The sequence below is a fragment of the Lynx canadensis genome, chromosome C1 (assembly GCF_007474595.2).
Source record: "Lynx canadensis isolate LIC74 chromosome C1, mLynCan4.pri.v2, whole genome shotgun sequence".
NCBI classification, from domain to species: domain Eukaryota; kingdom Metazoa; phylum Chordata; class Mammalia; order Carnivora; family Felidae; genus Lynx; species Lynx canadensis.
Window position 1 is genome coordinate 11,233,455 of NC_044310.1, and position 26,899 is coordinate 11,260,353.

General features: G+C 54.6%; 1 protein-coding gene across 5 annotated transcripts; it reads left to right on the top strand.

Moving 5' to 3' along the window:
• Positions 1 to 1,672: 1,672 nt before the first annotated feature.
• On the top strand, positions 1,673 to 26,690 carry FBLIM1 (filamin binding LIM protein 1). 5 transcript variants are annotated; one of them, XM_030327035.2, is made up of 9 exons: positions 1,673 to 1,789; positions 3,315 to 3,471; positions 8,510 to 8,779; positions 13,952 to 14,121; positions 14,627 to 14,741; positions 17,477 to 17,646; positions 20,699 to 20,877; positions 21,658 to 21,775; positions 24,862 to 26,690. In XM_030327035.2, exons 3-9 carry the CDS (start codon positions 8,530 to 8,532, stop codon positions 24,973 to 24,975), a joined length of 1,116 nt encoding a protein of 371 aa, XP_030182895.1. In that variant the 5' UTR covers positions 1,673 to 1,789; positions 3,315 to 3,471; positions 8,510 to 8,529; the 3' UTR covers positions 24,976 to 26,690. The 5 variants fall into 5 exon arrangements, with proteins under 5 accessions (XP_030182895.1, XP_030182899.1, XP_030182897.1 ...); XM_030327037.2 differs by lacking the exon at positions 1,673 to 1,789 and adding an exon at positions 2,992 to 3,046; XM_030327036.2 differs by lacking the exon at positions 1,673 to 1,789 and having other exon boundaries at positions 3,130 to 3,471.
• Positions 26,691 to 26,899: the final 209 nt, after the last annotated feature.

The following is a 26,899-nucleotide window of genomic DNA, read 5'->3' on the forward strand; positions in this document are numbered from 1 at the left end:
GACAGAGTGTGAGCAGGGGAGGGGCAGAGAGAGAGAATCTGAAGCAGGCTCCAGGCTCTGAGCTGTCGGCACAGAGCCTGATGTGGGGCTTGAACTCAAGAACCGTGACATCATGACCTGAGCCGAAGTCGGATGCTTTACCGACTGAGCCACTCAGGTGCCCCTGTTTTTTTTTGTGTGTGTGTGTGTGTTTAAATTACACTTTTGGGGGGCGCCTGGGTGGCTCAGTCGGTTAAGTGTCCGACTTCAGCTCAGGTCACGATCTCGCGGTCCGTGAGTTCGAGCCCCACATCGGGCTCTGTCTGGGCTGATGGCTCAGAGCCTGGAGCTTGCCTCTGATTCTGTGTCTCCCTCTCTCTCTGCCCCTCCCTCGTTCATGCTCTGTCTCTCTCTGTCTCAAAAATAAATAAAACGTTAAAAAAAATTTTTTTTTAAATAAAAATAAAATTACACTTTTGGGGCATCTGAGTGGCTCAGTCGGTTAAGCATCCGACTTCGGCTCAGGTCATGATCTCACGGTTTGTGAGTTCGAGCCCCACGTGGGGCTTGCTGCTGTTAGCACGGAGCTGGCTTCGGATCCTCTGTTCCCCTCTCTCTTTGCCCTCCCCCGGCTTGCGCGCTCTCTCTCTGTCTCTCTCAAAAATAAATAAACACTTATTTATGTTTATTATTTATGTGCTAAAAGCACAGAGCCCAACACGGGGCTTGAACTCACGAACCGTGAGATCATGACCTGAACCGAATGAAGTTGGCCGCTTAGCCAACTGAGCTACCAGATGCCCCAAATAAATAAAACCAAAAAATACATTTTATTTTTAAGTAATCTCTGCACCCAGTGTGTAACTCAAACTCATGACCCCACAGGAGTCCTGTGCTCCACGGACTGAGTAAGCCAGGTGCCCCTCCCCTATGTTATAGGTGAGGAAACAAGAGCCTCAGAGAGGGAAGGAGTTTGTCCAAGGTCATAGCCAGCACCAGAATGCTGGGAGTTAAGCTGAAGTCTGACCTCAAAGCCCATGTATTTCCTCCTGACTCCCCGTCCTTGGAGTGTCCTCCTCTGTTCTCATGGCTGGCCCTTCCTCATCTCAGCCCATATGTCACCCACCCCCCAGAGAGGCCTCCCCTACCGCCACCCATACCCCTTACTCTGTTGCAGCCCCTTGCTCATTCCATCATGGCACATATCACCATTATATTATGGTCACCGTGATACAATGGTAGTTATTACATTAATTTGTGTTACATGTTGATCTCCCCCAACCCTCCGTAAGTTCCGTGGGGACAAGGATTAATTATGTCTGACGTGATTCCCTTGGGCTCCTCCACTCGTTGTTAGCACACAGTAGGTGCCCCACCATGTCTGTTGCATCAAAGCCCTCTTCTGTGGGCAGTGGGTGCCACGTTGCCCTCTGACTGGACGGCAAATGTCCGCACTGCCCTGGGTCTTTCCCCCCAACCTCTCTCCCACCCCCTCCCTGCCACCTGGGGTCTCAGATGCCACAGCCCTAATAAAAGATGGAGGCTCTTTGCTCAATGGCTTGGGAGAGAGCTGGTCCAAGGCTAGCAGGATGGAGACGGGGAGGGAGAAGGGCCTCTCTGAGCCTGCGGACAAAGGGCGTGTGTTCCCATCCAATGCACTTCCTGGGTTTCCGTTGCAGGAAGCTTGGCACCTGCCAAGGTGACACTGACACCATCCGGGCTGGTGTGGGACAGCCTTAACCAGGACACTCCTCTCCACGCGGGAGCAGAGACGGAGGTGGCACGGGTGGCCGGGGGTGCTGGACAGCAGGTAGGTGGTGGCAGCTGGACCTCCACATGTCCCTTCGACCTTCCCCCTTCCCTAGCCAGTCTTAACCCAGAGCAGATGTGCAGAGGTCTGGGCCCCAGATGGAGTTGGTGTGACTTTGGACGAGGCCCCAGCTCAACCCTTCGGTGCCTCATTGTCCCGTGCAGGGGGCGCAGTGAGGTGGCTCAGGGGATATGAAAATGAGGGACGGTGGCCCCATTTTTATCTGTTTTAAATAAGCTTCTGGGTCACAAAACGCTGGAAAAGGGGGTTCTAGGGCCCAAACTATCTGCAAACCCCTGGATCGCACCTTCCTCTGTAAGGTCCTTCCCATCTCTGGCAGTCAGCAGCCCCCTCCTTCCTCCTGGGGAAGACTGCTCCAAGAAGTGCTGCAGGGAGGGGGCGGGGGTGGGGGTGGGGAATGAGCCTGACCCAGGCCCCAGGCAGCCTGGAGTCTAAGTCCCCTCCGCCCTCAAGCCTCCACTTCTGCATCTGTGAGGGCCGCAGGTGCACAGGGGCCACAGGCCCAGCACAGCTGTGTGTGCACCCAGGGGCACTGGCTGGTTTGGATTTGAACCCAGCTCTGCCACTCGCCCCTCGTGTGGCCTCGCACCTCTCGGAGCCTCAGTTTCCTCAACTGTGAAGCAGAAAGAACCAGCCCTGCCGCACGGGGCCGTCCTGGAGATTCAGTGGAAAGGTCTGTAGGTGGGGCGCCTACAGATGTCGACGTCAGTAGCTCCTACGATGTTGTTATTGCAACGTGGCTGAGACGGTCCATAAAAGAGGATGACAAAAGTGGGTGAGGGACTTAGAGAGGCTGGGAGGAGGAAGAGGAGGAGAGGTGAGGGATCCAAGTACCCCCTCACGACCCCCCTGCGCTTGAGCCCCTCCCTTGGGAGCAACACCAGAGCCATCCTGGCCAGCGCGACTGTAACTTGGGCCACAGGGGAAAGCCAGACGCTGCCTGGCCTCTTCCCCCAGATGCCGCTGGGTCCAGCACTCCTCTGGCCTCAGCTGCTGTGGCTTTAATCAAAAGAACAATCTGCCTCTGAATCAGACCCAGATTCCTTTTCCCAGCAATGTTCCCCGAGGCCTCCAGGGACCCAGGCGGCCCATCCAGGCTCTATCTCCTGTCCCAGGGCCCAGGCTCTGTTTACTCCTCCCCTCTCCAAATTCTATCTACTTTGGCTTGGAGGAGGGGGTGGGGGGAGCGCAGGAGGTGGGAGAGAGTCAGAGACTGGAACCGGAGTGGCAAACCAGGTGACCTGATTGCTGACTGGGCCCTGCCTAGCCGGCTTCCTGAAGGGGCCTCTGCCCCGGGGGGGGGGGGGGGGGGCGGGGGACACTGGGACCCAAGGGCTTACAGATCCCCACAAGCAGTGATGACAGCAAACTGAGATGACCTGTTCCCCTGGACACCTGAGAGACACCCACCCAGGGTCACCCCCTAAAAAAGCCCCAAGCCCAGTATATACTGACCACTGGCTACCCCGGTGCGTCTCACATCATTATCCTCTTTTATCCTCAGGCTGACCCCAGGCAGCCATCACTCCCATTTTACAGACAAGAGACGGAGGCTCCAGGAGGCGGAGTGACTGCCCAGGGTCACTCGGTTAGTGAATGGCCTTGGAACCCGGGTCCACCTGACTCTTAGGACCCTAGGAGATCTGAGGCCAAACTCCGACGTAAGTACCCCCCACCCCCCTTCCACCCGACCGGGCAGGTGGGGCCGCCAACCCAGGTGACCTAGGGAAGGGGGAGGGGGCAAGGACCCCGGAGGGCGCGCAAAGGGAGGGGAGTGGGCAGCGGGGGAGGCCTCCCACCCCGGGACTGGGCCCTGGAGCCGGGAGGAGGGGTCGAGGGAACAAAGGGCGGGCGGCGGGGGCGGCGCGAGGCGAGGCCGGGCAGGTGGGGGGGCAGGTAGGGGCCGCTTCCGCCGGCGGGAACCCCGGGCCCCCTCCCCCTGAGCTTCACCTTTTATGGTAAGGCGGCCGGGGCGGCGGGGCGGAGGGAGCCGAGGGGCGGGGAGGGCGGAGGGGGCGGGAGGCGCCGCGCCGCTCCCGGCTCTGCTCGCTCGGGCGTCGGACCGGAGCCGCTGGGGGCGCGGGCGACGCAGGTAAGCGGGGCGAGGGGGGATCCTGTCCTTCCGTCCCTGCCCCGGCCGCACACAGGTGACAGCGCGGGCCGCCCCTGGCCGGAGCCCTCCTCCCCCCCCCCGTTCCCCTCCCCCCGGGGTCGGGACCCCAGCCCCGGCGCTCCGGGGAGGGGGGGGCGGGGGGCCGCCTCCCGTCCCAGCCCCCGGTCTCTGTCCCCGGAGCCGGGGGAGGACCGGTGTCCCTGCCCGGGAGCAGGGGCGCCAGGAGAAGAGGTGGGCAGGGCGGAAGCTCCCGCACAAAGAGGACAGCGTCCCGCACATGGATCGAATTAAAGTCCCCGGCGGCGCCCCACCGTGACCCGGCCGGTCGCCCAGCTTGGCTGCCTGCGGGAGGGCGCCGGGTTTCTGGAGCTCGGGGGAGCTCCGGGCCCCTTTACCCAGCCCGGGTCAGGCGAGGGGAGAGGAGGGGCCCCAGGGCCGCCCCTCTGTGGGCCTCAAATCCCTGGGGGGGGGGGCTGGGAAGGGGTGTGCCGTGGGGGCGTCTTGGCGTGGATCCCCCTACAGCCCATCCCCGAGGACCCCAGGAAGAGCCTGGGCAGCGCCCAGATTCCTGCTCTTAACGACGGAGGCCAAGTCGGGTCCTCCCGGGCCCCCCAAGCCAGCCCAGCGGCTGGGGGCTTCTCCTCATCAGGAGCTTGGATAACCAGCTGGCTCCTGGCACCTACCTAGTACCGAGATCTCCCGCACCTTCTCTCCTTGTGCCCTGTCTGCCAACCACCTTTCAGGACAGACCTTTTTAATTCTCACTTGGTGAAAAAACTGAGGCCCAGAGAGGGTCAGTGTCCTGCTCAGGGTCACCCAGCAGGAAAGAGGTGGGGCCCGGTGTGAATCCAGCTCCGTGTGCTTCCTTGGCTTCCCTGAGGTAGGAGAGGGGGAAGGGGAGCCTCTACCCAAGGCTGCGGGGTCCTCAGCGGTGGGGGTGGGCACCGTCTCATTGCCACCACCCCCCACCCCCGCAAATCTAATTCTGAACCAAGCATAGATTGCTTGGTCAAAGTATTAAAGAACAAAGCTTACAGGTGGTTCCAGAGTTTTTCGGAGGGGGTTTGAAGGAGTAGGAAGGAAGGGAAGGAGGGGGGCACTACCGGGAGGCTCTCCAGCTCAGGCAGCCTGTCCCCTGCCCTGGGCTGCAGCCTAAAGCCGGGCTGGGTGGCTGGCTGGCTGGATCTCAGCCTCCTTCCTTCCTCTTGACAGGAAATGACTTTCTTTCCCTTTGTTCCCACTTTCTCCGCTTACCCAACTGGATCTCAGATTCGCCCTCTGCGGGAGGAAGGATGGGGGAGGAGGGTCCCCTGGGTGCTGCTGGCCAGTAGCCCCACAGGGAGCTTTCTCACACATACCGCCCCCCCAGCTCTGGGGTGACCTGGGGGCAGTGGGACCAGAGGGAGGCCTAGGCTCCCTCTCCTAGCAGCCCTGGGCCTGACTGACAGGCTTTTGAAAATCCCAGCTCGACCCCTTCCCCTGGGGCCCCAAAGAAGTCCCTTCCGGGAACCACAGGGAGGGGTGGGGGTGGGGGTGTGGAGCTGCCCAGCTGTGAACATCTGGCCTCACAACTAGGACGTTTGCCTTGGATGTTTTCCGAGAAACCCGCAGATCTGACTTCCCAGAGGAGTGGGCTGGGACGGAGTGGGGGTCAGAGCAGGGTGGGAGGGAGGCGGAGGGGGCATCCACAGCATTCTGTCTGGGGATGAGCCCAGAATGACTGACCACAGGATAATAGATCTGGACTGGGCCACACTGGGGTGAGAACAGGCTGAGGATTTGGAGGCCCCCGTACCATCCAGGGAAGGAAAAGTGTGGCATCTCAGGTCCAAGGACACCCTGGGACTCGGGTCAAGTGGTGCTCATTTAGAATTCTGCATCTGCCGAGACGGCCTAGAAAAATCACTTAACCTCTCGGGGCCTCACATGGCACTACCTGTAAAGTGGGGGTGTAACGGGCTGTTTTGCGACTCAGGTGCGTTTTGAGACTCAGAAAGCTTGTACCGCGGTGCCTGGCACACAGCAAGTGCCATTGTTGTTGTTTCTTGGATGTAAATCTCTGAAAACCGCTTACAAAAATAGACTCTTAAACTCGTAACAAAGTGTAAAGGCAAAGGATAAAACCATATGTTTTTTTTTTTTTTTAATTTTTTTTTAACGTTTATTTATTTTTGAGACTGAGAGAGACAGAGCATGAACGGGGGAGGGTCAGAGAGAGGGAGACACAGAATCTGAAACAGGCTCCAGGCTCTGAGCTGTCAGCCCAGAGCCCGACGCGGGGCTCGAACTCACGGACCGCGAGATCATGACCTGAGCCGAAGTCGGACGCTCAACCGACTGAGCCACCCAGGCGCCCCAAAACCATATGGTTTTATATCACTAGGACAGCTCACATAAGTCTACACACTTCCAGACATCACTTCCAGAACAAGAAACAAAAGGACAGTACTTTTCTTCATTTGTTTTTTAAATTTATGTATTTATTTTGAGAAAATGAGGGAGAGAGAGAATCCCAAGCAGGCTCCACACTGTCAGTGCAGAGCCTGACGTGGGGCTCAGACTCACGGGACCATGAGATCGTGACCTGAGCCGAAACCAAGAGTCATATGCTTAATCGACTGAGCCACCCAGGGGCCCCCAAAGGAAAGTACTTTTGAAGAACTTTTAAAGCTCTCTTCCTATGTTGGGTTCCTTATTCAGAACAGATAGTTTTATTAATCAGACTGAGCTATATGTTTTAACCAAACGTGTAAACCAATTTAAGAGGAACTGAGGGGCGTGTATTGTGTTTGCTGCTGTCATTCCTTCAGTCACCAAGAGAGACCCAGGTGGCCAGTGGCTTTGAGATACAGAGGGGGCCTTGTGAGTGGCCACTCGGGCTCCAGGTCTGTCATTAGGGTCCCTCGGGGCCCTCAGCCCTACTTCTTGAGACTCACTCTCTGGGTCCCTGTTAACTCTTCTCTCCATGTACCTGTGGGCTGGGCTTTGAGGCCATGTCAGAGTGGCTCAGCCACAGAGTGAGTTAGAAAGAAGGGGTGCTTTTCACCCCTGGGAGCCCAGTGAGGAGTCCTCCTGGCTGAATGTGGTCACTTGCCTTCCCCCCACCCGCATGGCCCCCCTCAGCCTTGGCCCTGGAGGTTACTGTTTGCAGGCACAACCTGGGAAATGGAAAATGGGGCCCTTGACATCAGGAATGCCGCTCTGCTCCCAGATTCATGCTCTGATGCCCACTCTGGACTTGGGTCACAAAGATTGCGGGCATAGCTGAAGTCACATGCAGTCACTTGGGGAGTAGGAGCAGACATGGTGACCATGAGCCAGTATGTCCTGTGATGGGCTGTCATCACCCTGAGGAAGCAGACAGCTGCCCCAGGGAGAGGGTCAGGAATCAGGGGAGGTTTTGTGGAGAGGTGATGTCTGAGCTGAAAAAACTGACGCTCACCCTGGGGTAGGGGCAGGGGAGGAAAACCAGGGGGTGGAAACACGCCAAGGCAGGTAAGAGAGAAAGTTGAGAAAAGGTGAATGGTCCAGGGTGGTCAAAAAAGAAGTTGAAGCCAGAGGAATTTGCTAGTAGGAGCCATGGCAGGCTTTTGAGTAACAGGGAGACAGATTTATGGTCTAGGAAGATCAAGGCAGGAGGCAGGAATGGAGACCACTGGGGCTCCCACCCCTGCCTGAACCAGGGCCTGGTTTTGGAGATGGGACAGAGTGAGAGAGTCTGACGATAGAATCAAGACTTGATTGGATACAGAGGTTGACACAGAGAGAAGGATGCGGGCTTGTGGGCTGGGCTGGGAGAGGGTGGCAGGGCCGAGTGGCCAAGAGCCTGGGCCCTGCGTCCAAATCCCAGCTCCGCTGCTGTGTGACCCCGAACAAGTGACTTTACCTCTCTGAACCTTTGTTTCCTCATCTGTCAGGATAGTCCTAGTGCCTCTCCCCCAACAGCTGGGAGGATTTAGAAGTGAGGGGGCAGAAAGTGCTTACGGCAGCGCGGGCAGGGTAGGCCTTGATCAACAGCAGCTCTGATTGTTTTCCTGTCCCCTTCTGCCTCCTGGAACCCACCCCTGTGCTCTGACAGTTGACGCTGTCTCCCTCCCCCAGAAGAGCTGGCCTGGACCCCCGGAACTTCCTCCCTCCCAGGAGAATTGGATCCCAGGGGAGGGAGGTAACTGGGGTGTGGCCCGGTGGCAGGCCGGGCCCTGGGCTGGGACCAGCACCGGGGGTGGGGAACCAGAGGGCCGGCAGGAGCCTCGCACTTGAGGAAAATTAATCATTTGTGAGGTGAGCAGGGCAGGGCTGCCCTTTGCTCCCCCAGGTGTGTAGGTTGGCGGGGGAGGGGCGGTCAGGACCGTTGGGTCCCATCCCTGCGGCCAAGTCACCTGGTGGACGCCCACCCTCCCCCAAAGGACGTCCCCAGGCCCTTTGTCTCCGGTGGGGCTGGCCCAGGCCGCTGGCACAGTAGAGCGGCTGCTCCTGTCTTGTCAGGAGAAGGGAGGCTCGATGCCCTGGGGATGTCTGTCTGTCTAGGTGGAGCACATCCCTGTGCCCTAAGCCCTGCCCAAGCCTGTGCCCCGCTCTGTCCCCAGCACCACCAGGAGCGGAGACGATGGCCTCGAAGCCTGAGAAGAGGGTCGCCTCGTCTGTCTTCATCACGCTGGCACCCCCGCGTCGGGATGAGGCTGTGGCCGAGGAAGTGAGGCGGGCAGCTTGCGAGGCCCGGCCTGGCCGCTCCCGGGAGCCCCCTGCTCCCACCAAGGCACCCGGGGCTGGCTCGGCAGGGAGGCCCAGCCTTTGGACTCCACCTGCCAAGGCCGCAGCCCCAGGGCCAGCTGTACCATCTCAGCTCTCCAATGGAGGTAAGAGGGTGAGGGGGCTGGGCAGAAGGTTGGCTCAGAGGCAGCACTGAGGTGGGGAGGAAGGGGCCGACTCTGACGTTATTCATTCATTCATTCATTCATTCATTCATTCATCAAGCACCTACTGTGTGCCAGGCAGACGCAAACCCACCTGCCTAGGTTTGAATCCTGGCTCTTCTCTGTTCCTCAGTTTCCTAATCTATAAAGTGGGCGTAATGATAGTACCTTCCTCAGAGGGTTGTTGTGAGGAATGGAAGAAGTAAAACATACGTTGAGGCCAGCGCCTGCCACGTAGAAAGTGTTAAATGTGTTACCTGCTGTTACTTTTCTGGGCCAGGCACTGGGGACAAGTAAAGGAAGACAAGGCTTTCAGCCTACAGGAAACTTAAATCTTAGCGGGGGAAACAGATGACAAAATTATATGATGTTGGGGAGACACAAGTGCTATACGGAAATAAAACATGGTGGAGAGGTGCGGAGTACAACTTTTTAGGGGGTAGTCAGGATGGCTTCTCCAAGGAGGTGACATTTCAGCTCTGATAAGACCTGAATGACAGGATAGAGCTGGCCCGCGGGAACAGCAAGTGCAAAGGCCCTGCGGCAGGAATGCATCGGGCGTGTCGGAGGACCTCGGAGGGGGTTTTATTCTCTCGCGGGCTCTGCCACTCACGCGCTGTGTGGTCTTACGCAAGCTGTTTCTTCACTTGGTTCCCTGCTCTGGAAAATGGAAATTTGGTCGTGTATATGACACACCCATCACAGAACGGATCTGCGTCATAAATGGCTTTTCTTTACCTTGTGCCTGGCTCTGCTGCCGTGGTGACAGAGAGCCTTCCGGTCCTCTCTCCCTGCCACTCCATGGAGTCTCAGCTGTTGGTTGGGTAGAAACAAGGAAGAAGGACAATCCAGGGGCCTGGGGCAGGGGATGTCTTGACTAACGGGACACCAGGTGGAATCGGGAGGCAAAGAGACATCAAGGACAACCCTCCGGAGGCCCCCCTGGGACCTGCTGTCCCCGAGCAAGGCTAGGGCAGCCCTGTGCGTCCATCACCACACAAACCACCTAAAGACCAGTAGAACTGCCAATTCCAGGTGGCCAGAAAGGGGCAGGAGAAAGGGCCACGCGTATACACGTGTGGGAATGCACGGACGTTCGTGCAACATGCCTCTTCATACGACCCAACCTTGTGAACCGATCTTTCCTTCCTAACCACACATCACAAGAACACAGCCTCTTCCAGGTGCTTCCATGTAGAACCAGGACCACGATGACCGGAATTCACACATCAGGACAGGTGATCCAGTTGAAGAAACTTACGTCCCTTCTGCATAGGAGAGGGAGTCCAGGAAACATAGTTTAGATGCCCAGACACCAACGTTTCCGGGACGTTTTCATGGGTCATCGGATCCTGGGATGGGTGGATTTTATGGCAACAAAGCCAGAGCCTGGGAGGGGTGCCTAGCAGCGGCCGGCCCGCCGTTTCGCCTGCTAAACTGGCAAACGGGCAGAGCGCGGGGAATCTTGGGGATCGGCCTCACTTGAGTGAGACAGGTTCTAGGTGAGCAGCTTGGTCATGAGTCTGGTCTGAGCACAGAACACAAAGCGGGAGCCATCTCTGCTGCAGGCTGTCCCCTGGCGCCCCATCCAGTACTTGTCCCCTGGGCAATCCACACACGTCTCTTTGGCCCTTTCATCCTGGCGGCGGTCCCCACTCCCCTCTAGATGTTCGCGTGCACTTACACGGATGCACCAGCTCACAGTCAGAAGTCAGTTTTTCTCGGCTTCTCTCTAAAAAGCTGCTTCTCCTCTTCCTGCTCGTGGCCACTCGAACAGAATCGCCCGGGGTCCTCTGCACACCCGCCTGGTGGCCTCAAGCCCCTCTCTGTCTTGAATTCCTATCCTGGCTGGGGACAGAAGGCAGGTCCCGGAGAGGCCTGAGCGTGCCTCTGCCTCTCCGTGATCCGGTTCCTGACTCACTTGAGCTCATCTGGAGCAAGGCTCTCACACTGGAGCAGCCTCAGCTCCATGAGGGGCTTGTTCAAACAGAGCCGGCTGGGCCCCACCCCGGGTGTTTCTGATTCAGCAGGTCTGCGGTGGGGCCAGAGAATTTGCATTTCTTTTTTTTTTAATTTTTTTTTTCAATGTTTATTTATTTTTGGGACAGAGAGAGACAGAGCATGAACGGGGGAGGGGCAGAGAGAGAGGGAGACACAGAATCGGAAACAGGCTCCAGGCTCCGAGCCATCAGCCCAGAGCCCGACGCGGGGCTCGAACTCCCGGACCGCGAGATCGTGACCTGGCTGAAGTCGGACGCTCAACCGACTGCGCCACCCAGGCGACCCCCAAAATTTTTTTTTTTAACGTTTATTTTTGGGACAGAGAGAGACAGAGCATGAACGGGGGAGGGGCAGAGAGAGAGGGAGACACAGAATCGGAAACAGGCTCCAGGCTCTGAGCCATCAGCCCAGAGCCCGACGAGGGGCTCGAACTCACGGACCGCGAGATCGTGACCTGGCTGAAGTCGGACGCTTAACCGACTGCGCCACCCAGGCGCCCCGAGAATTTGCATTTCTTACACATATCCAGGTAATGCTGATGCTTCCGTGGGGGGACCACACTTGAGAACTGTTGTTTTAGCCCAAAGGCAGTAAGCAGGAGAAGCTTGGGGAGTAGAAGACTGGTTTTCTTTCTTTCTCTCTCTCTTTCTTTCTCTCTTTCTTATTTATTTTGAGAGACAGAGAGAGAGAGAGCTAGGGAGGAACAGAGAGAGAGAGAGAATCCCAAGCAGACTCTGCACTGTAAGCACAGAGCCAGATGAGGGGCTCGAACTCAAGAACCATGACCTGAGCCGAAATCAAGAGTCAGACGCTTAACCGACTGAGCCCCCCAGGTGCCTTTGAAAGACTAGTTTTCAAAGTGTGGCCTTTGTGGGGCGGCGCCTGGGAGGCTCAGTCAGTTAAACATCTGACTCTTGGTTTCGGCTCAGGTCAGGATCCCATGGTTTGTGAGTTCGAACCCCGTGTCTGGCTCTGTGCTGAGAGCATGGAGCCTGCTTGGGGTTCTGTCTCTCTCTCCCTCTCTCTCTACCCCTCTGCCACTTGTGCTGTCTCTGTTTCTCCCAAAATAAATAAACTTAGACAAAAAATGAAGTGTGGCCTTTGAACCAGCAGCTTCACCTGGGAACTTTTCAAAAATGTAAATTATCAGGCACTTCCCCCCAAGCCTGCTGAGTCAGAAGCTCTGGGGGTGGGGCTCACCATCTGCCTTTGAGCAAGCCCCCAGATGATTCTGTGGCTTACTCACAGGTCTAGAATAATCTTCCCATCTGTACAGTCCCTCAGTCCTTGGGAGAAAGCAGAAGGGGCTCATTATCTTTCTCGAATGGACAAGAAACCTGAAGCCCAGAGAGGTGCCCCCGTGAATCAGCAGGGAATGGGACAGAGCCCAGGTCTTTAGGGGGCAGGGCCTCAGGCACTTTCCATCTGCTTTCCATGGGTGTGAAGGGAGTCTGACCTTGTGAGGCCTGGCCTGCCTTGTGCCCCAGACATAGGAGGGGGACGGAGGGCAGACGCGGACCAGACTCCGTGCCCTCTCTCCCTGGGGCACTAAGAATCGTGCTCTCCCTGCACATGGCAGCCAACAGAGGATTTTCAGGGCCTGACCCCCAGTCGCCTCCTCCAGGGAAGCTGGGCAGTGCCTCGACAGGACAGCATGGAGGGGTGGAGGTCACCCCCACAGTATAGTGAGCATTCCTGGACAGAGCAGAGCCTGGGGCTGAGGCAGGAACTGGGTGAGACCCAGCCCTCCTCCTCCTCCCTGTGCAGAGCCCTGGGATCCAGGCCCCCCCCCCCGCCCCCCACCGCGTGGGCCTCAGCCTTCCCTGCAGGCGTTAAGCTGCGCTAACCTTGAACATGACTTCATGCCGGGGTGCTTTTCTTGGGTATGTACTAGCGTTTGCTATTGGGTTCTTTTTTTTTTTTTTTTTTTAATGAAATTTTCGAACATACACAGAATAGAGCAGCTAGAGGAATCCTGCTTATCCTGGATCCAGTATCAACAGTTGATAAGATTTTGCCACATTTGTATCGTCTATTCCATTTCTGTTTTCTTTTTTACTTTTGTGATTTATTTTTTTATTATTTTTCTAAATGTTATTTCAATCCAAGTTAGTTAACATATAGCGTAACAATGGTTTCAGGAGTAGAATTTAGTGATTCATCACTTACAGCACCCAGTGCTCATCCCAGTAAGTCCCCCGCTTAATGCCCATCCCCCATTTAGCCCATCCCCCCCACCACCACCCACCTCCCCCCCAGCAACCCTGTTTGTTCTCTGTATTTGTCTCCCATGGTTTGGAGCACCTGGGTGGCTCGGTCGGTTGAGCATCTGACTTCGGCTCAGATCGTGATCTTGCAGTTCGTGAGTTCGAGCCTCGCGTCGCGCTCTGTGCTGACGGCTCGGAGCCTGGAGCCTGCTTCGGATTCTGTGTCTCCCTCTCTGTCTCTGACCCTCCCCTTCTTGCACTCTCTCTCTTTCTCTCTCTAAAAATAAGTAGACATTAAAAATATTAAAAAATAAGTTAAAATAATGTTCTAGTATCCACATGGAAAAAAAGTAAAAAGGAATAAGGGATGCTAATTTTTTATACATTTTAAAAATGTTTTTATTTACTTTTGAGAGAGAGAGAGCGAGTGGGAAAGGGGCAGAGAGAGAGGGAGACACAGAATCCAAAGCAGGCTCCAGGCTCCGAGCTGTCAACACAGAGCCCGACACGGGGCCTGAACCCACGAACTGTGAGATCACGAGCTGAGCTGAAGTCGGACGCTTAACCGACGGAGCCACCCCGGCACCCCTGTTCTGGAGGGTTCTGACAGGTGCTGTTTTTGGAGCCTGCGCCATTTTACCTGCCCCCCTCACTTAACCCTCACAACAGCCCGCAAAGATTGATAGCCATTTTTCAACTAAGCAAACAGATCCAGAGAGATTGAGTCTCTTGCCTGAGGACCCACAGCAAGTCAGTGGCAGAGCCAGAGGCAGAACCCAGGTCTCGGTGACCCTGGACCTGAGCTCTTAGCCCCTCACGCTGCATGGCCTTCTGGGAAAGCGGACACCTCTTCTGTCCACCTGCAGAGAGAGACTCCCTCCAAGCCTCTCTCCCCTTTTGGTTGCAGGGTGTTCTCCCCCTCCTCCTACCCTGGATGGCGAGGACGCACTCCCGGACCTGGACCTCCTCCCACCTCCGCCGCCGTCTCCTGATGAGGAGCCCCCTGCCCCGACGGGGGCCTCCCTCATTTCGGACTTAGAGCAGCTGCATCTGCCCCCACCCCCACCCCCACCACAGGTACTGCCGACCCCCCAGACAGAGCCCCGGGGGCCGAGGGAGGGCGAGGGCTAGTCTGCGCCTTTCAGGGACTTAAGCCTGGAGGTTGCTCCTGCTTGACGGCCATCCCTCTTTGAAGCTTTCAAGCTGCTAAAAATTGGTCATGTTTTTCAAGGTCCCTGGAGAAGGGGCTCCCCACCCTCTTTCCGCTCGAGTACCCCTTTCAGCTCTGAGAAGATATTTTTAATCCTCTGCCCTTAACAGAGGCCGTTGTAGAAATGGGGGGGATTCCAGGCCAAGGAAAAACGATTCCAGGCGATTCCTCAGAAGGAAGTAGTTTTGGGCCCCGGTGGTACCTTCCTACTGAGTGACGTTAGGTCGCTTGCTTCTCTGCGCCTTGGCTCCCTCCTCTGAGCAGTGGGGCTAATTGTGCCCAGTGCCACCAGAGGAGGAGCAGAGCTGAGAGGCCCGTGTGCGGTCCCCACTGGAGGTCACCTCTCCTGCCCTCCCTTCCATGTCCCCACAGTCCCTGGAAGAGAGGCCTCCACTCCAGCCTCGGCCCAGTCCCCCCAGGCCCTCGGAAGAGCTGCCGCCTCCCCCAGAAGAGCCTGTTGGCTTCCACGAGAGAGAGGCATCCACAGGTACAGGCTCAGGCGTGGAAGGCTTCTGGGTGGTCCCCGGGGGCCCTCACTGCACAAGCATGAACTTCCAGGTGGGAAAGTAGGAGAGCAGCGGCCACAGCATCTGTCTCCACTCACGGTTCAGTGATGGGCCTTGGAACTGTACATCGATTTTATTTTTACTGCCTTAACCTTTTTCCTTTATAACTGAAATCCATTTAAATATTGATCAGCAAGGGGCACCTGAGTGGTTCAGTCGGTTAAGCGTCTGACTCTTGGTTTTGGCTCAGGTCACGATCTCACGGTTCCTGAGTTCAAGGCCTGCCGTCGGGCTCCGCGCTGACAGTGCGGAGCCTGCTTGGGATTCTCTCTCCCTCTCTCTCTCTCAAAATAAAAAAATAAACTTTTAAATAAATAAATAAATAGGGGCAGCTGGGTGGTGCAGTCGATTGAGTGTCTGACTTCGGCTCAGGTCATGGTCTCACGGTTTGTGGGTTTGAGCCCCACGTCGGGCTCTCTGCCGGCCGCATGGAGCCTGCTTCAGATCCCCTGTCCCCTTGTCTCTCTGCCCCTCCCCCGCACATGCTCGTTCTCTCTCTCTCAAAAATAAACATTTAGAAATAAATAAGCGGGGCGCCTGGGTGGCGCAGTCGGTTCGGTTAAGCGTCCGACTTCAGCCAGGTCACGATCTCACAGTCCGTGAGTTCGAGCCCCGCGTGGGGCTCTGGGCTGACGGCTCAGAGCCTGGAGCCTGTTTCCGATTCTGTGTCTCCCTCTCTCTCTCTGCCCCTCCCCCGTTCGTGCTCTGTCTCTCTCTGTCCCAAAAATAAATAAACGTTGAAAAAAAAATCATTAAAAAAAATAAAATAAATAAGCAAATAAATAAATATTGCTCTGCAAAATGTGCTGTGATAGCAGAATGGCTTGAATTTTTTCACCGTTTAGTTGTTTGAACACACAATGTTCTCACGTAGACAAAACAAGAAGCATGAAAAGGTACGCCGTGAAAAGCCTCCCCTTTGCCCCCATCCCTGTATCACCCAGTTTCCTGCCAGATCGACAGCCTCTGTTGTCAATGTGTCACATATCCTCCCTGAGATAGGTTATGCATACGCAAGCAAATACAAGTACGTGTCCCCCCCTCCAACCCTGCCCATTTTTCCACAAATAGCAGCAAACTCTGTGCTGCTCTGCTCTTGGCTTTCTTTCCTTCCAGCATCTTAGAGCTCGTTCCACATCAGAACAAAGTGGGTCCTTTTTCACAGGTGCATAGTATTCTTTCCCAGGGCCCTGCCGTATGCATTCGACCAGTCGCCTGCGGATGGGCACTTAGGTGGTTTCTTGCTGTGACAAATAAGGCTGAGACGAATTGCCCTGCACGTAGGTCATTTTGCCTGTGTGTAGGTTTGTGAGAGAATTTCTGGGAGAGGAGATACTGTGGGCAAAGGGTAGGTGCATTCATAACTTTGATCTTTTTGCAAAATTGTCCTTTGCGGTCCTCCCCATCTGCTACCCAATGAGGGCGTGACTGCCCGCAGCCTCTTGGCCCCGTGTGTTACCCATTTAATTAGCAGCTATTAAGTGCTTACCATGCACCAAAAGCCTTCTCTACCCCGAGGTTATGAAATAATTCTCTGGTTTCTTCTAGTCCTGTGGTTTCATTTTTCACACTTAGATCTCTGATACGTTTGGAATTGTCTGGGTATAAATGTGTCACGGTGGACCCTCCTTTAAATTTTTGCAGATGGCAACCCGTTTGTCCTGACAGTGTTCTTCTTTTTTTAATGTTTATTTATTTTTAGAGAGAGAGGGAGGAGGAGGATGGGCAGGGGGAGAGAGGGAGAGAATCCCAAGCAGGCTCCGTGCTGTCAGTGCAGAGCCTTTTGCAGGGCTCGAACTCACAAACCGCGAGATCATGACCTGAGCGGAAATCAAGAGCCAGACACTTAACTGACTGAGCCACCTATGCGCCCCTTGATGCTGTGTTCTTTGATTTAGGCTTGCTTGCTTTCTTTCTTTCTTTCTTTCTTTCTTTCTTTCTTTCTTTCCTTTTTTTTTTTTTTTTTTTGATGTTTATTTATTTTTGAGAGAGAGAGACAGAGCGCAAGCAGGGGAGGGGCAGTGCGAGAGGGAGACCCAGAATCCGAAGCAGGCTCCAGGCTCTGAGCTGTCAGCACAGAGTCTGATGCGGGGCTCAAACTCATGAACCCTGAGATCATGACCTGAGCCGAAGTCAGACGCTTCACCGACTGAGCCACCCGGGTGCCCCTTTAAGATTTTATTTTTAAATTTTTTTTTTCAACGTTTATTTATTTTTGGGACAGAGAGAGACAGAGCATGAACGGGGGAGGGGCAGAGAGAGAGGGAGACACAGAATCGGAAATAGGCTCCAGGCTCCGAGCCATCAGCCCAGAGCCTGACGCAGGGCTCGAACTCACGGACCGCGAGATCGTGACCTGGCTGAAGTCGGACGCTTAACCGACTGCGCCACCCAGGCGCCCCAAGATTTTATTTTTAAGTAATCTCTACACCCGGTGTGGGGCTCAGACCCGCGACCCCAAGATCAAGAGTCGCGAGCTCCACCGATGGAGCCAGCCAGGCGGCCCTGATTTAGGCGTTCAGAGGCTGGTCACATTCCTTCTTACTGCTCCTCCTGAAATGAGGCCACACTCACAACCCCCAGGGCCTTGTTCCGGGGGGCGCCTGGGTGCAGTACTCCGGGACCGGAGGGCTTACAACCTATGTCTCTACCCCAGACGTCTGTGCCTTCTGCCACAAGACCGTGTCCCCCCGAGAGCTGGCCGTGGAAGCCATGAAGAGGCAATACCACGCCCGGTGCTTTACATGCCGCACCTGTCGCCGCCAGTTGGCCGGGCAGAGCTTCTACCAGAAGGACGGGCGGCCCCTCTGTGAATCCTGCTACCAGGTAACCCCCCCTGCGGCTAGGCCTCCAGGTCCCAGGCGCTGTGCTGGGCCCTTGGAAGGCGTCCCATTATTTCATTCCCCACAATCATCCTGGGAGGCAGGCACCACTGACCCACTTCACAGACGAGGAAGCTGAGGCTCAGAGAGAGGAAGGAGCTCAGCCAAGGTGTATTAGTTTCCTGTGGCCGCTCTAACAAATTACCGCAACCGTTGTTTGATGGCTTCAAACGACACTCATTTGTTCTCTTACGGTTCTGGAGGTCGGAAGTCCACAGGCACGTCCGCACTCCTTCCAGAGGCTCTAGGGGAGAATCTGTTTCCTTACCTCTTCCCGCTTCTTCAGCTGCATCCCTTGCAGACTCTGATTTCTTTGCCCACCTTCAGAGCCAGCAGGGTGGCATCTTGCTTCAGCGTCCCGGTTCCTTCTTCGGCATCACATCTCCCTCTGCGTCCCCCTTACAGGGACCCTTGGGATGGCATTTAGGGCCCACCCAGGGCAATCCCCCCATGTCAGGACCACGAACTCAATCACATCTGCCGTCTCCTTTGCCCCTGAAAGTAGTCACAGGTTCCAGGGATTAGGGCCTGTGTGTCTTGGGGGCATTGGCCCAGCCTGCCACACAAAGTCAGCGGCCAGAAGGCGGTGGAGCCGGGATTCTCCCCCAGACCCATCTGGTTCTGGAGCCTGTCCGTGGTCTTCTGTCTCACCTCTGGGTACCAAATGCGGTCTGGGAGAGCCGGTTTGGATGCCACGAAGTTAGAGTTGCTGACTCGCTGGTGTGTGGCATAAAGACCACTCACAGACACGTCACCTGGGTGTGTGCGGGCCTCACCTTGTTCTTGCGGGTGGGTAGCACCTGGCGATCTGCACTTTTAACAGTCTCTCCGGTGATTCTGGTACACGTCGCAGTTTGAAAACTACTGGTTCAAGGAGGTAGACTAGTTGGAGCTGGAATAATCTAGAAAAACCCGAATGATCAGATGATAGTCTCAGCCAGTCTCCGTCTTACCACAGCCAGCAAGGCACACGGTGGGAGCAGCAAGGAGTCAGGCCATCCCCACCCCATCCCTCTGACCCCCATCACCGTGACAGTGGAGGACAGTCTTGTCCTCTTCTCTCACCTTGCAGCCAGGCAGAGGTGAGTCACTGAGGGGAAGCTGGGGCCAGGGTGGGCTGACAGCTGGAAGCGGCAGGAGGAAGACTCGGGCAGTGTTCTAGGGAGGGGAGGGAGGCCCCCAGGACACGGAGAGGGGACAATGCTGTCCCCACCAAATATGAGCAGATTATAGGCAGCTTAGGCAAACATACCTATCTGTCCAGATGAGCTCAGGTTAAATAAACAAACAGGAGCACAGCCAGGAACAGAAGAGACCTGCCTAGAAGAGAGGTGAGAAGGTGGACAGGCTGGAGGATCTTTGCTCAGTAACCTCTCTCTCTCTCTCTCTCTCTCTCTCTCTCTCTCTCTCTCCCCCTCCCTCCCTCCCTTCCCCACCCCCTTAATCCTCATTCCAGAAGGGATTTGAGGCAGCTTGTAAGAATGCACAAATACCCATACCTATAGTAATGTACACGTAAACATTTGTTAAGAGGGTAGACCTCACATTAAGTGTTCTTACCACAATAAAATGTAAAAGATAGATAAAGAAATCAGAGGGGCACCTGGGTGGCTCAGTCCTTTAAGCATCTGACTCTTGATTTAGGCTCAAGTCATGATCTCACCGTTCGTGGGATTCAGCCCAGGGCCAGGCTCCACAGCCTACTTGGGATTCTCTCTCTCCCTTTCTCTCTCTGCCCTCCCCTACTCATGCTCTCTCTCTCTTTCTCTCAAAATAAATAAGTAAACTTTAAAAATAAATCGTGGGCACCTGGGTGGCTCAGTCGGTTAAGTGTCCGACTTCAGCTCTCAGGTCACGATCTCACAGTTCATGAGTTCAAGCCCGAGCCTTCTTTGATCCTCTGTCTCCCTCTCTCTGCCCCTCCCCACTCACACTCATGAGCTGTCTCTCTCTCTCTCTCAAAAATAAACATTAAATCAAAATGTGTGTATATATTATACATTTTATATATTATTTATATATTTATATGTTATATGTTTATGTATTATAAATATGAATATATTTATATTTTAATTTATATTAATATTTAATTTAACTTAATAAATATACATTATAAATATGTTCTATTTATATATTATCTATTTATATTTTTATATATTTATTTATATTAGATTTATTTAAATTGATTTATTTAAATTTACTTATTTAAATTTATTTAATTTAAAATTTAAATCATAGTTAATTTAATAAATATATATTATAAATATAAATATCTTCTATATATAATATATAAATATATAATACAGATACAATATATAAATATACAAATATATATTATATTACATATAATATTATATATATTATACATATATATGTGTATGTATATATATGTATATATATATACATATATATGTATATATATATACATATATATATGTATATATATATATATATATATCGAAGAGAGGAAAATCAAAGTAGAAAGTGAGATGAGACCAGAGGAAAAGTTAGTACCCCAAATACATGAATAAAAGACCCCTATAGTCATTCCTAAAGGTGGAATTCCTCCAGGTGAGCATGGAATCTGAGTCTGAGCTTTCAAGTGGCCTGATGGAGAAGGTTAAGAGTTTCAAGGTTTATTGTCTACAAGGTCAAAAGCATATCAGCTCTTCCAAGCATTCCTCTTCCTGACTCTGAGGTTTAAGAGAGATTTCTCCCATGGGCCCTAGTGGACACGGGCCCTAAGCATGTCTTAGTAACAAAAAATGCGGTAATAGCTTCTTGGCAGGATTCCTCACTGTGGGCCAAGGATACCTTTGCCAAGCTTGACTCATTTTAAGCAGCGGTAGAGGTTTGGGGGTGATAGTTTCAGGCTGAGCCCGTCTCCTGTACCCCTGCCCTTCTGGGCCCCTGTGGGTAGCCAGCCGGAAAACCCCTTCTGGCTCAGAGTGGGCACACCCATGGGATGGCTCTGAGGCAGTGTCCCTCTGTCCCAGGACACTCTGGAGAAGTGTGGCAAGTGTGGCGAGGTGGTCCGGGAACACATCATCAGGGCCCTGGGCCAGGCCTTCCACCCCACCTGCTTCACCTGTGTAACCTGTGCCCGGTGCATTGGCGATGAGAGCTTTGCCCTGGACAACCAGAATGAAGTGTACTGCCTGGACGACTTCTATAGGTATGGGAGGGGACTCCGCGCACCGGGTGGGACCCCGCCAGAGCAGAGCCGCCGAGCCTGAGCTCTCGGGGCCGGAGCAGAGCTTTCCTGCGGTCTCTGGGCTCCCAGAAACCAGGTGGCCTGTCCCACACACCTGCTTGCAGCTGATGCTCTGGGTACCTGCGCCGGGTCAGCCGCTCTGCGTGGATTAGGCCCTTTTATCCCCAAGCCTGGGGATTAATAGGCAGGCAGGTACTCTGAAGGGTTCTGTTTTACAATGTGGAAACTGAGGCAGGCAGCCGACAATTCTCCCAGCTGATAAGTGTGAAGCTCCGATTCAAACCCCCCAGACCCCAGTAGCTCGCCTTAGAACACGCTCTGCCTGAGGCTCAGCCCCTGTCCTGGAGTTGCTCACTGCACAAGGGCAGCTGTGCCTGTTAAAAAGAAAGGGAAGAGGAAGGGGGAAAAAAAAACAGTGACCCACAATACGAGATAAATGAAACGGGGTTAAGCCCCAGTGAACACACAGCAGATTTCTCTGCTTTGTCAAATTCAAACATTCCCCCAGTCACTTCCTTGGCTCGAGCTGATTATACCCTGGGAAGCCGGGTCTAATTACACAGGACTCTCCATCCGCTCCTGCCAGGAAGAAAGAGGCGTTTGTGGTTGTGGCTCCAGGTGCAGTCACATGGCAACACATCTGAAATAGCTCCGGAGGCCAACTAGAGCCGCCCCGGCTCCCACAGCTAATTTCTGCGGTCCTGGGCTGAGCGCCTCGAGCGTGGGTTCCCTTCCCTCTAGGAAATTCGCCCCTGTGTGCAGCATCTGTGAGAACCCCATCATCCCTCGAGACGGGAAGGATGCCTTCAAAATCGAGTGCATGGGGAGGAACTTCCATGAAAATTGCTACAGGTGCGAGGTGAGTAGGGCAATGAGGAGTTGGGGACGCGCTATCCGCACGGCCCCGGAGCCCTGCCGAGAGCCCGCGGGGTGCCGGGCCTGCGCTGGGCACTGGGACACGGTGACCAGTCAGGGTGGGGGCTCTGCTCTCAAATGCTCACAGCTCAGTAGTGAAGGCAAATAAGAATGGAGATAATTGCAAATAGTGTCTAATAATGAAAGCTCCGAGAGACGGTAAAAACCAAGGTCATCCTGCTTTTCCTCAAGGAGAATCTCATGGGAAGGCTGATGGTGGGGTTATTGATCGGATAATCAAGGCTCACTCTCCATCTCGGTCCTGCCTATTTTGTGTTTGCTTTGTTTCCTCTTCCTGTGGGCTAACATCCTCTGTGAGGAGGCGGATACATGCCTGGCCACCGATGATCCAGCTTTAACATCTTCCAACTTAGAAACCTCATCAAGGGAACCGGTGTAGTCCCTAAAAGGGCTCTGATTGGCCCAGCCTGGGTCACATGTCCATTCTGGACCAATCACTGGCCGGGGCTACGATTGCCTACCCCTGGGGCCGGCAAAACAGAACCATAGGAGACAGGAGTTGCTACAACCCTAGGAAGGGAGGGATGCTGGGCAGACGCACGGCACAGACATCGTCTCCAGGCGAAAGAGCATGTACAAATCAGCTTTGGGACAAAGAAGGCAGTGATCAAGTCCAACCAGGGTGGTGGAATCAAAGGCGATCTTGTGGAGGAGGCGATGCTTCACCAGAGTCCTGCAGGATGAGCAGGAGTTCGCCAGGCATTCGGGGGGGTGGGGGGGGTGGGGAGAAAGTCCAGAAAAGAGGCGCAGGCCTGTAAAACCCCACGGTGGCACAAGCAAGCCTGAAGAATCCGAGCGGGGGAAGTTTTTAGGTTTGTCTGTAGTGGAATGTGCCAAAGGGTGTGGTAGCAATGAGGCCAGAGGAAAGAAAAGGGCCTCCTGTGCCAAAGCTAAGGAGTCTGGACCTCAGGCTACAGGGTGGAGTGAGGCTGAGATGGGGAGGCTGCTTCAAGGCGGTGCTGTAGCCCCAGCAAGAAATGCCCCCCGAGTTGCACAGGGTCTCCCGCTCAGTGGGGTCCCCTGCTTGCTTCCGAGCTCTGCTGTCACCTACTTGAAGTGCTTCCTCTTTGAACAAGGATCTCGGCTTTGCACTTTGCCCCTGGACTCTGCAATTACGGAGTCAGTCCTGCTGGGGAGGCTCTCAGAGGCCTCCCCTGGCGCTTCCTCTGTCACCCCCATGTTGCTGATGGATCTGGCGTCTCTGGGGATGGGGACAAAGGTAGTTACTTTTATGGGTGCCATCCGTGGGGTGTCCCAGAGGAAATCTCTGAGTGTCTCAGAGGAGATCTCTTAATCAGTCCATGAGCAATTCCAAACATTTATTTTATTTTGCACTTATTTATACACATGCTTGGAGCCAAGAGGCTGTTTGCACTGCTGGTGACAAGGGGGCTTGGAGAGAAGTTGACATATTGCCCATGTTATGTTGAGCGTTGGTTATGGCTCAAGGTCCAGCTGATAACACATCTTGAAAGAACAATGATGTCATTCAAGAGCTTTTATCACCACCCTAGCCCTCATTAAGGCCCAGTGGTGATTCACTTTTCCCTGAGCCTGGCTGGTGAGCAAATAGGCCCTCCCTGCGTGCCCTTGGTCAGCTTGGCGAAGGTGGCCATGAGTGTCATCCCCCTGCTGCTAGCAGTCAGCTCAGACTGTGGCAGTTACATTTCAAGGGAAGGGGAGGGAAATGGGCTTCAAGGTGCCATCTCAGGTGAGGGATGATAAACTGAGGCAGAGAAAAGTGGTTCCAACCCTTGTCCGTCTGACTCAGGTCTAGCCAGCTTTCCACCAACCCTCAGCTCCCTCGCAGACTGTGACTCAGTCATAGTAGGGGTGTTTCCTCACTTGATTCTAAATTAGGAGAGGTCAGGGGCACCTGGCTGGCTCAGTCAGGGGAGTATGTGACTATTGATCTTGGGGTCTTGAGTTCGAGCCCCACGGTAGGTATAGAGATTACATACATACATACATGAGAGGTCACATATGGCCCTTGGGGACCTTAGGTTGGACACTTGGTACTCTCGGAATACCAAACAAGTGGCCATTTGAAATAGCACAGATCCTTGGCATTAAATTGCCTGCGGTCCCCTGTGGGACTTGAGGTGCAGTTTCAGGGAAGAGACACATGAGGGCGCCCTTCTCCCTTGGCTGTGCTGGGCCCAGATGGCAGCCAGGACCCAACAGGACCCAAGCTGTCTCTCTGGGGACCAGCCCCTCTGGTCTGATCCATGCGGATTCCAGAGGATGCCAGCCGTGCCCTGAGCCAGGCCCCTGGACATCAACTGTTCCCATTGTCCCTCTCCAGTGTGTGTACAGGTGAGGCCCCGATGAGGTATGGGCTGTGGCAGAATGGTAAGGTGGGCAAGGTTTGGGCCTCGAATCCCCATCCTCCTTGATCCAAAATCCTTTGGTGATTTGAAAAATAAGAACTATTAAAGTTTGTCCCAGTGTTGAAGCCGTACAGACAGGGGAGCAAAAAGAGACCACTGAACTCAGCCTGGAAACCTGTCCTGTCCCAGCTCTGGAACCAGCTCTCTGGTCTGGGGCAAGCCCCTCCTTCCCCAGACCCTCAGTTTCCCCATCTGTAAAATGAAGCGACTGGACTAGATTCAGTTACTCCTTCAGATGTTTATTGTATGCGTGTGATATACTAGTCTCTGGTCTAGGTGGGGCCTAGCGGTAAACGGGGTTATGGCCTCACAGAGCTTATGTTCTCAAAGGGCTGCCAGGCGCTCATTAAGGCCCTTCTAGATCTTTCCATCATCCCTCAGTGTCCGTGATTCTCCGAGTGTCCTCAGGTCTCCCCTCAGCTGACTCTGCCCTCATCACTCACACCTCTGTGTGGCTGAAAGCCCGCATCGAATGTGCCCCTAGGCTTCCCTGGCCCTTAGGGAGTACATTCGTTCAGTGAAATTCATCCACAGATGCTGGGGGAGTCCCCGCCCCGTGCGGGCTCCGGGCTGCAGGGCTCAGGCTGGGGTCCATCCACTTGTGCCTCGTTTCCCGCAGGACTGCAGGACCCTCCTGTCTGTGGAGCCCACAGACCAAGGCTGCTACCCGCTGAACAACCGTCTCTTCTGCAAGCCGTGCCACGTGGAGCGGAGTGCTGCAGGGTGCTGCTGAGGGCCCCCACTGGGCCCTGGGGCCGTGAGCTGCCCACTAGCCCTGGACTGGGGGCGGGGGGGGAGGACCTTTCCCGACTCGGTTTGCCTTTCTGACCCACTTTTGCACACTCTCCTTCTGAGCCATGACAGGGGCCAGCCTGCAGCTCTGCCCACCATGTCCGGGACGTGAGGGGCTGAGCCACCCCAGCCCCACCCCCCTCCCAGCTCCAAGGCTGCTGGACAGTGCCCCTCAGACTTCCCACTCCTCCTTCTGCCCTCTGGGCTCTGGAAGGTTTCCATACCTTGAACATCATGGCCAGGTTTCCCATCTCCTAGGGTCGTGCCCCTCTCGAGCACTGGCCTTGACCCCCGTTTCCATGGGTGAGTTGGGGTGAGTCTTTAGATGATACCCTGTAGCTGTCCAGTAGGGGGCGTAAGACCAGCTCTGGCTTGCAGGGCTGAGCTGTTTGAGTAGAACTCCAGGGTCCTCCTTTAACAGCCCTTTTTTTAAAATTTTGAGATTTATATGATGAGAAACATTCTTTGGATTTGGGGCGAGGTGGGGATCTTAATAGGCACTGTTTCATAAATGTACAAGAATGTGACCTAATGGTGGCAACCGTGGACTTCTCACCGGGGGGACATGTCACGCTGATGTGGGCAGCAGACTCAGGCATGAACCTGAACAGCAGGGGCAGGAGGAGAGGGTGCTGTATGCTGACGTCCAAGGACGTCAGCAACCCCTCTGCCCTGCCTTCTGGCGCTCCTCCCATGTGCGACAGTGATTCAACAGACATTGATGAAGTGCCAATAGTTTGCTGGGGAACAGGGTACCAGGAACTCGGAGTTTTCCTCCTACAGCCTTGACGGGGGCCGTGCGCACAAACCTCCCCACATGCACACACTCCTCCAAGGACAGTGCCAAGGTTGTCTGTTCAGCCCCCCTGTTTATGCCCCGCCCCCAAGTCCCACTTGGACCCTCCAACGCAGGCTGCCTTATGACCACTGCTTCCTCAAGGCTGTACCTAGAAGATTCTCCTTCCCTTTTAAGGAAAATCACTTTGTTGCTTTGTAACTTTTTTTTTTTTTTTAGTGTTTTCATTTTATTTTTGAAAGAGAGAGAGACAGACAGACAGAGTGCTAGTGGGGGGAGGGGCAGAGAGAGAAGGAGACACAGAATCCGAAGTAGGCTCCAGGCTCTGAGCTGTCAGCAGAGAGCCTGATGCGGGACTCGAGCTTGCGGACGGTGAGATCATGACCTGGGCGGAAGTCGGACACCCAACTGACTGAGACACCCAGGCACTCCTGTTGCTTTGTAACTTCTAAGACGTTCTGTAGGGCGTGAACAAATGAAACAAAGTACTTGCCTCCCTGGGTCGTCTGGATGCCGCACACGCTCCTCTGCGGATGCCCTGGGCTCCCAAGTACGAGGGCGGGGAGCGGGGTTTCTCTGTAGAGCCCCTTAGGGGCCTCACAGAGCCCAGCTTCTTACTCAAAGCTTGGGGAGTGAGCCCCACACTCGGGGCCCTCCCATACCACCTCCACAATTTTTGTCCTAACCGAGGCTCTCCTCTTCTCTTTTCCTTAAGATTTCCTTTGACTCACACCTACTTTTTAATTTTACTTACTTCAAACTTTAGTCCTGTGCTATGCAATATATCCCGCAGTCACATGGTGATGTGCTAGTTATGTTTTTTCCTGTTACACGTGAAAATAAACGCATACCTAGTAGAAGTCTGTCTGTGTTCCTACCAAGATCTCACCCAGGTAAACGCTGGCCTTTGGTCGTACCTGGAAAAATGTCTGTTGGGCATCTGCTCACTGGGGCATGATCGTTCAGATGCCCCCACACTGGGGCTCGGCTCAGCAGATGGAGAAAATCCTGCCCCTCCTCGCGCCCAGCAAGGCTGGCTGCAGGGTGCCCAGAGCGGAGCCTCTGCTGC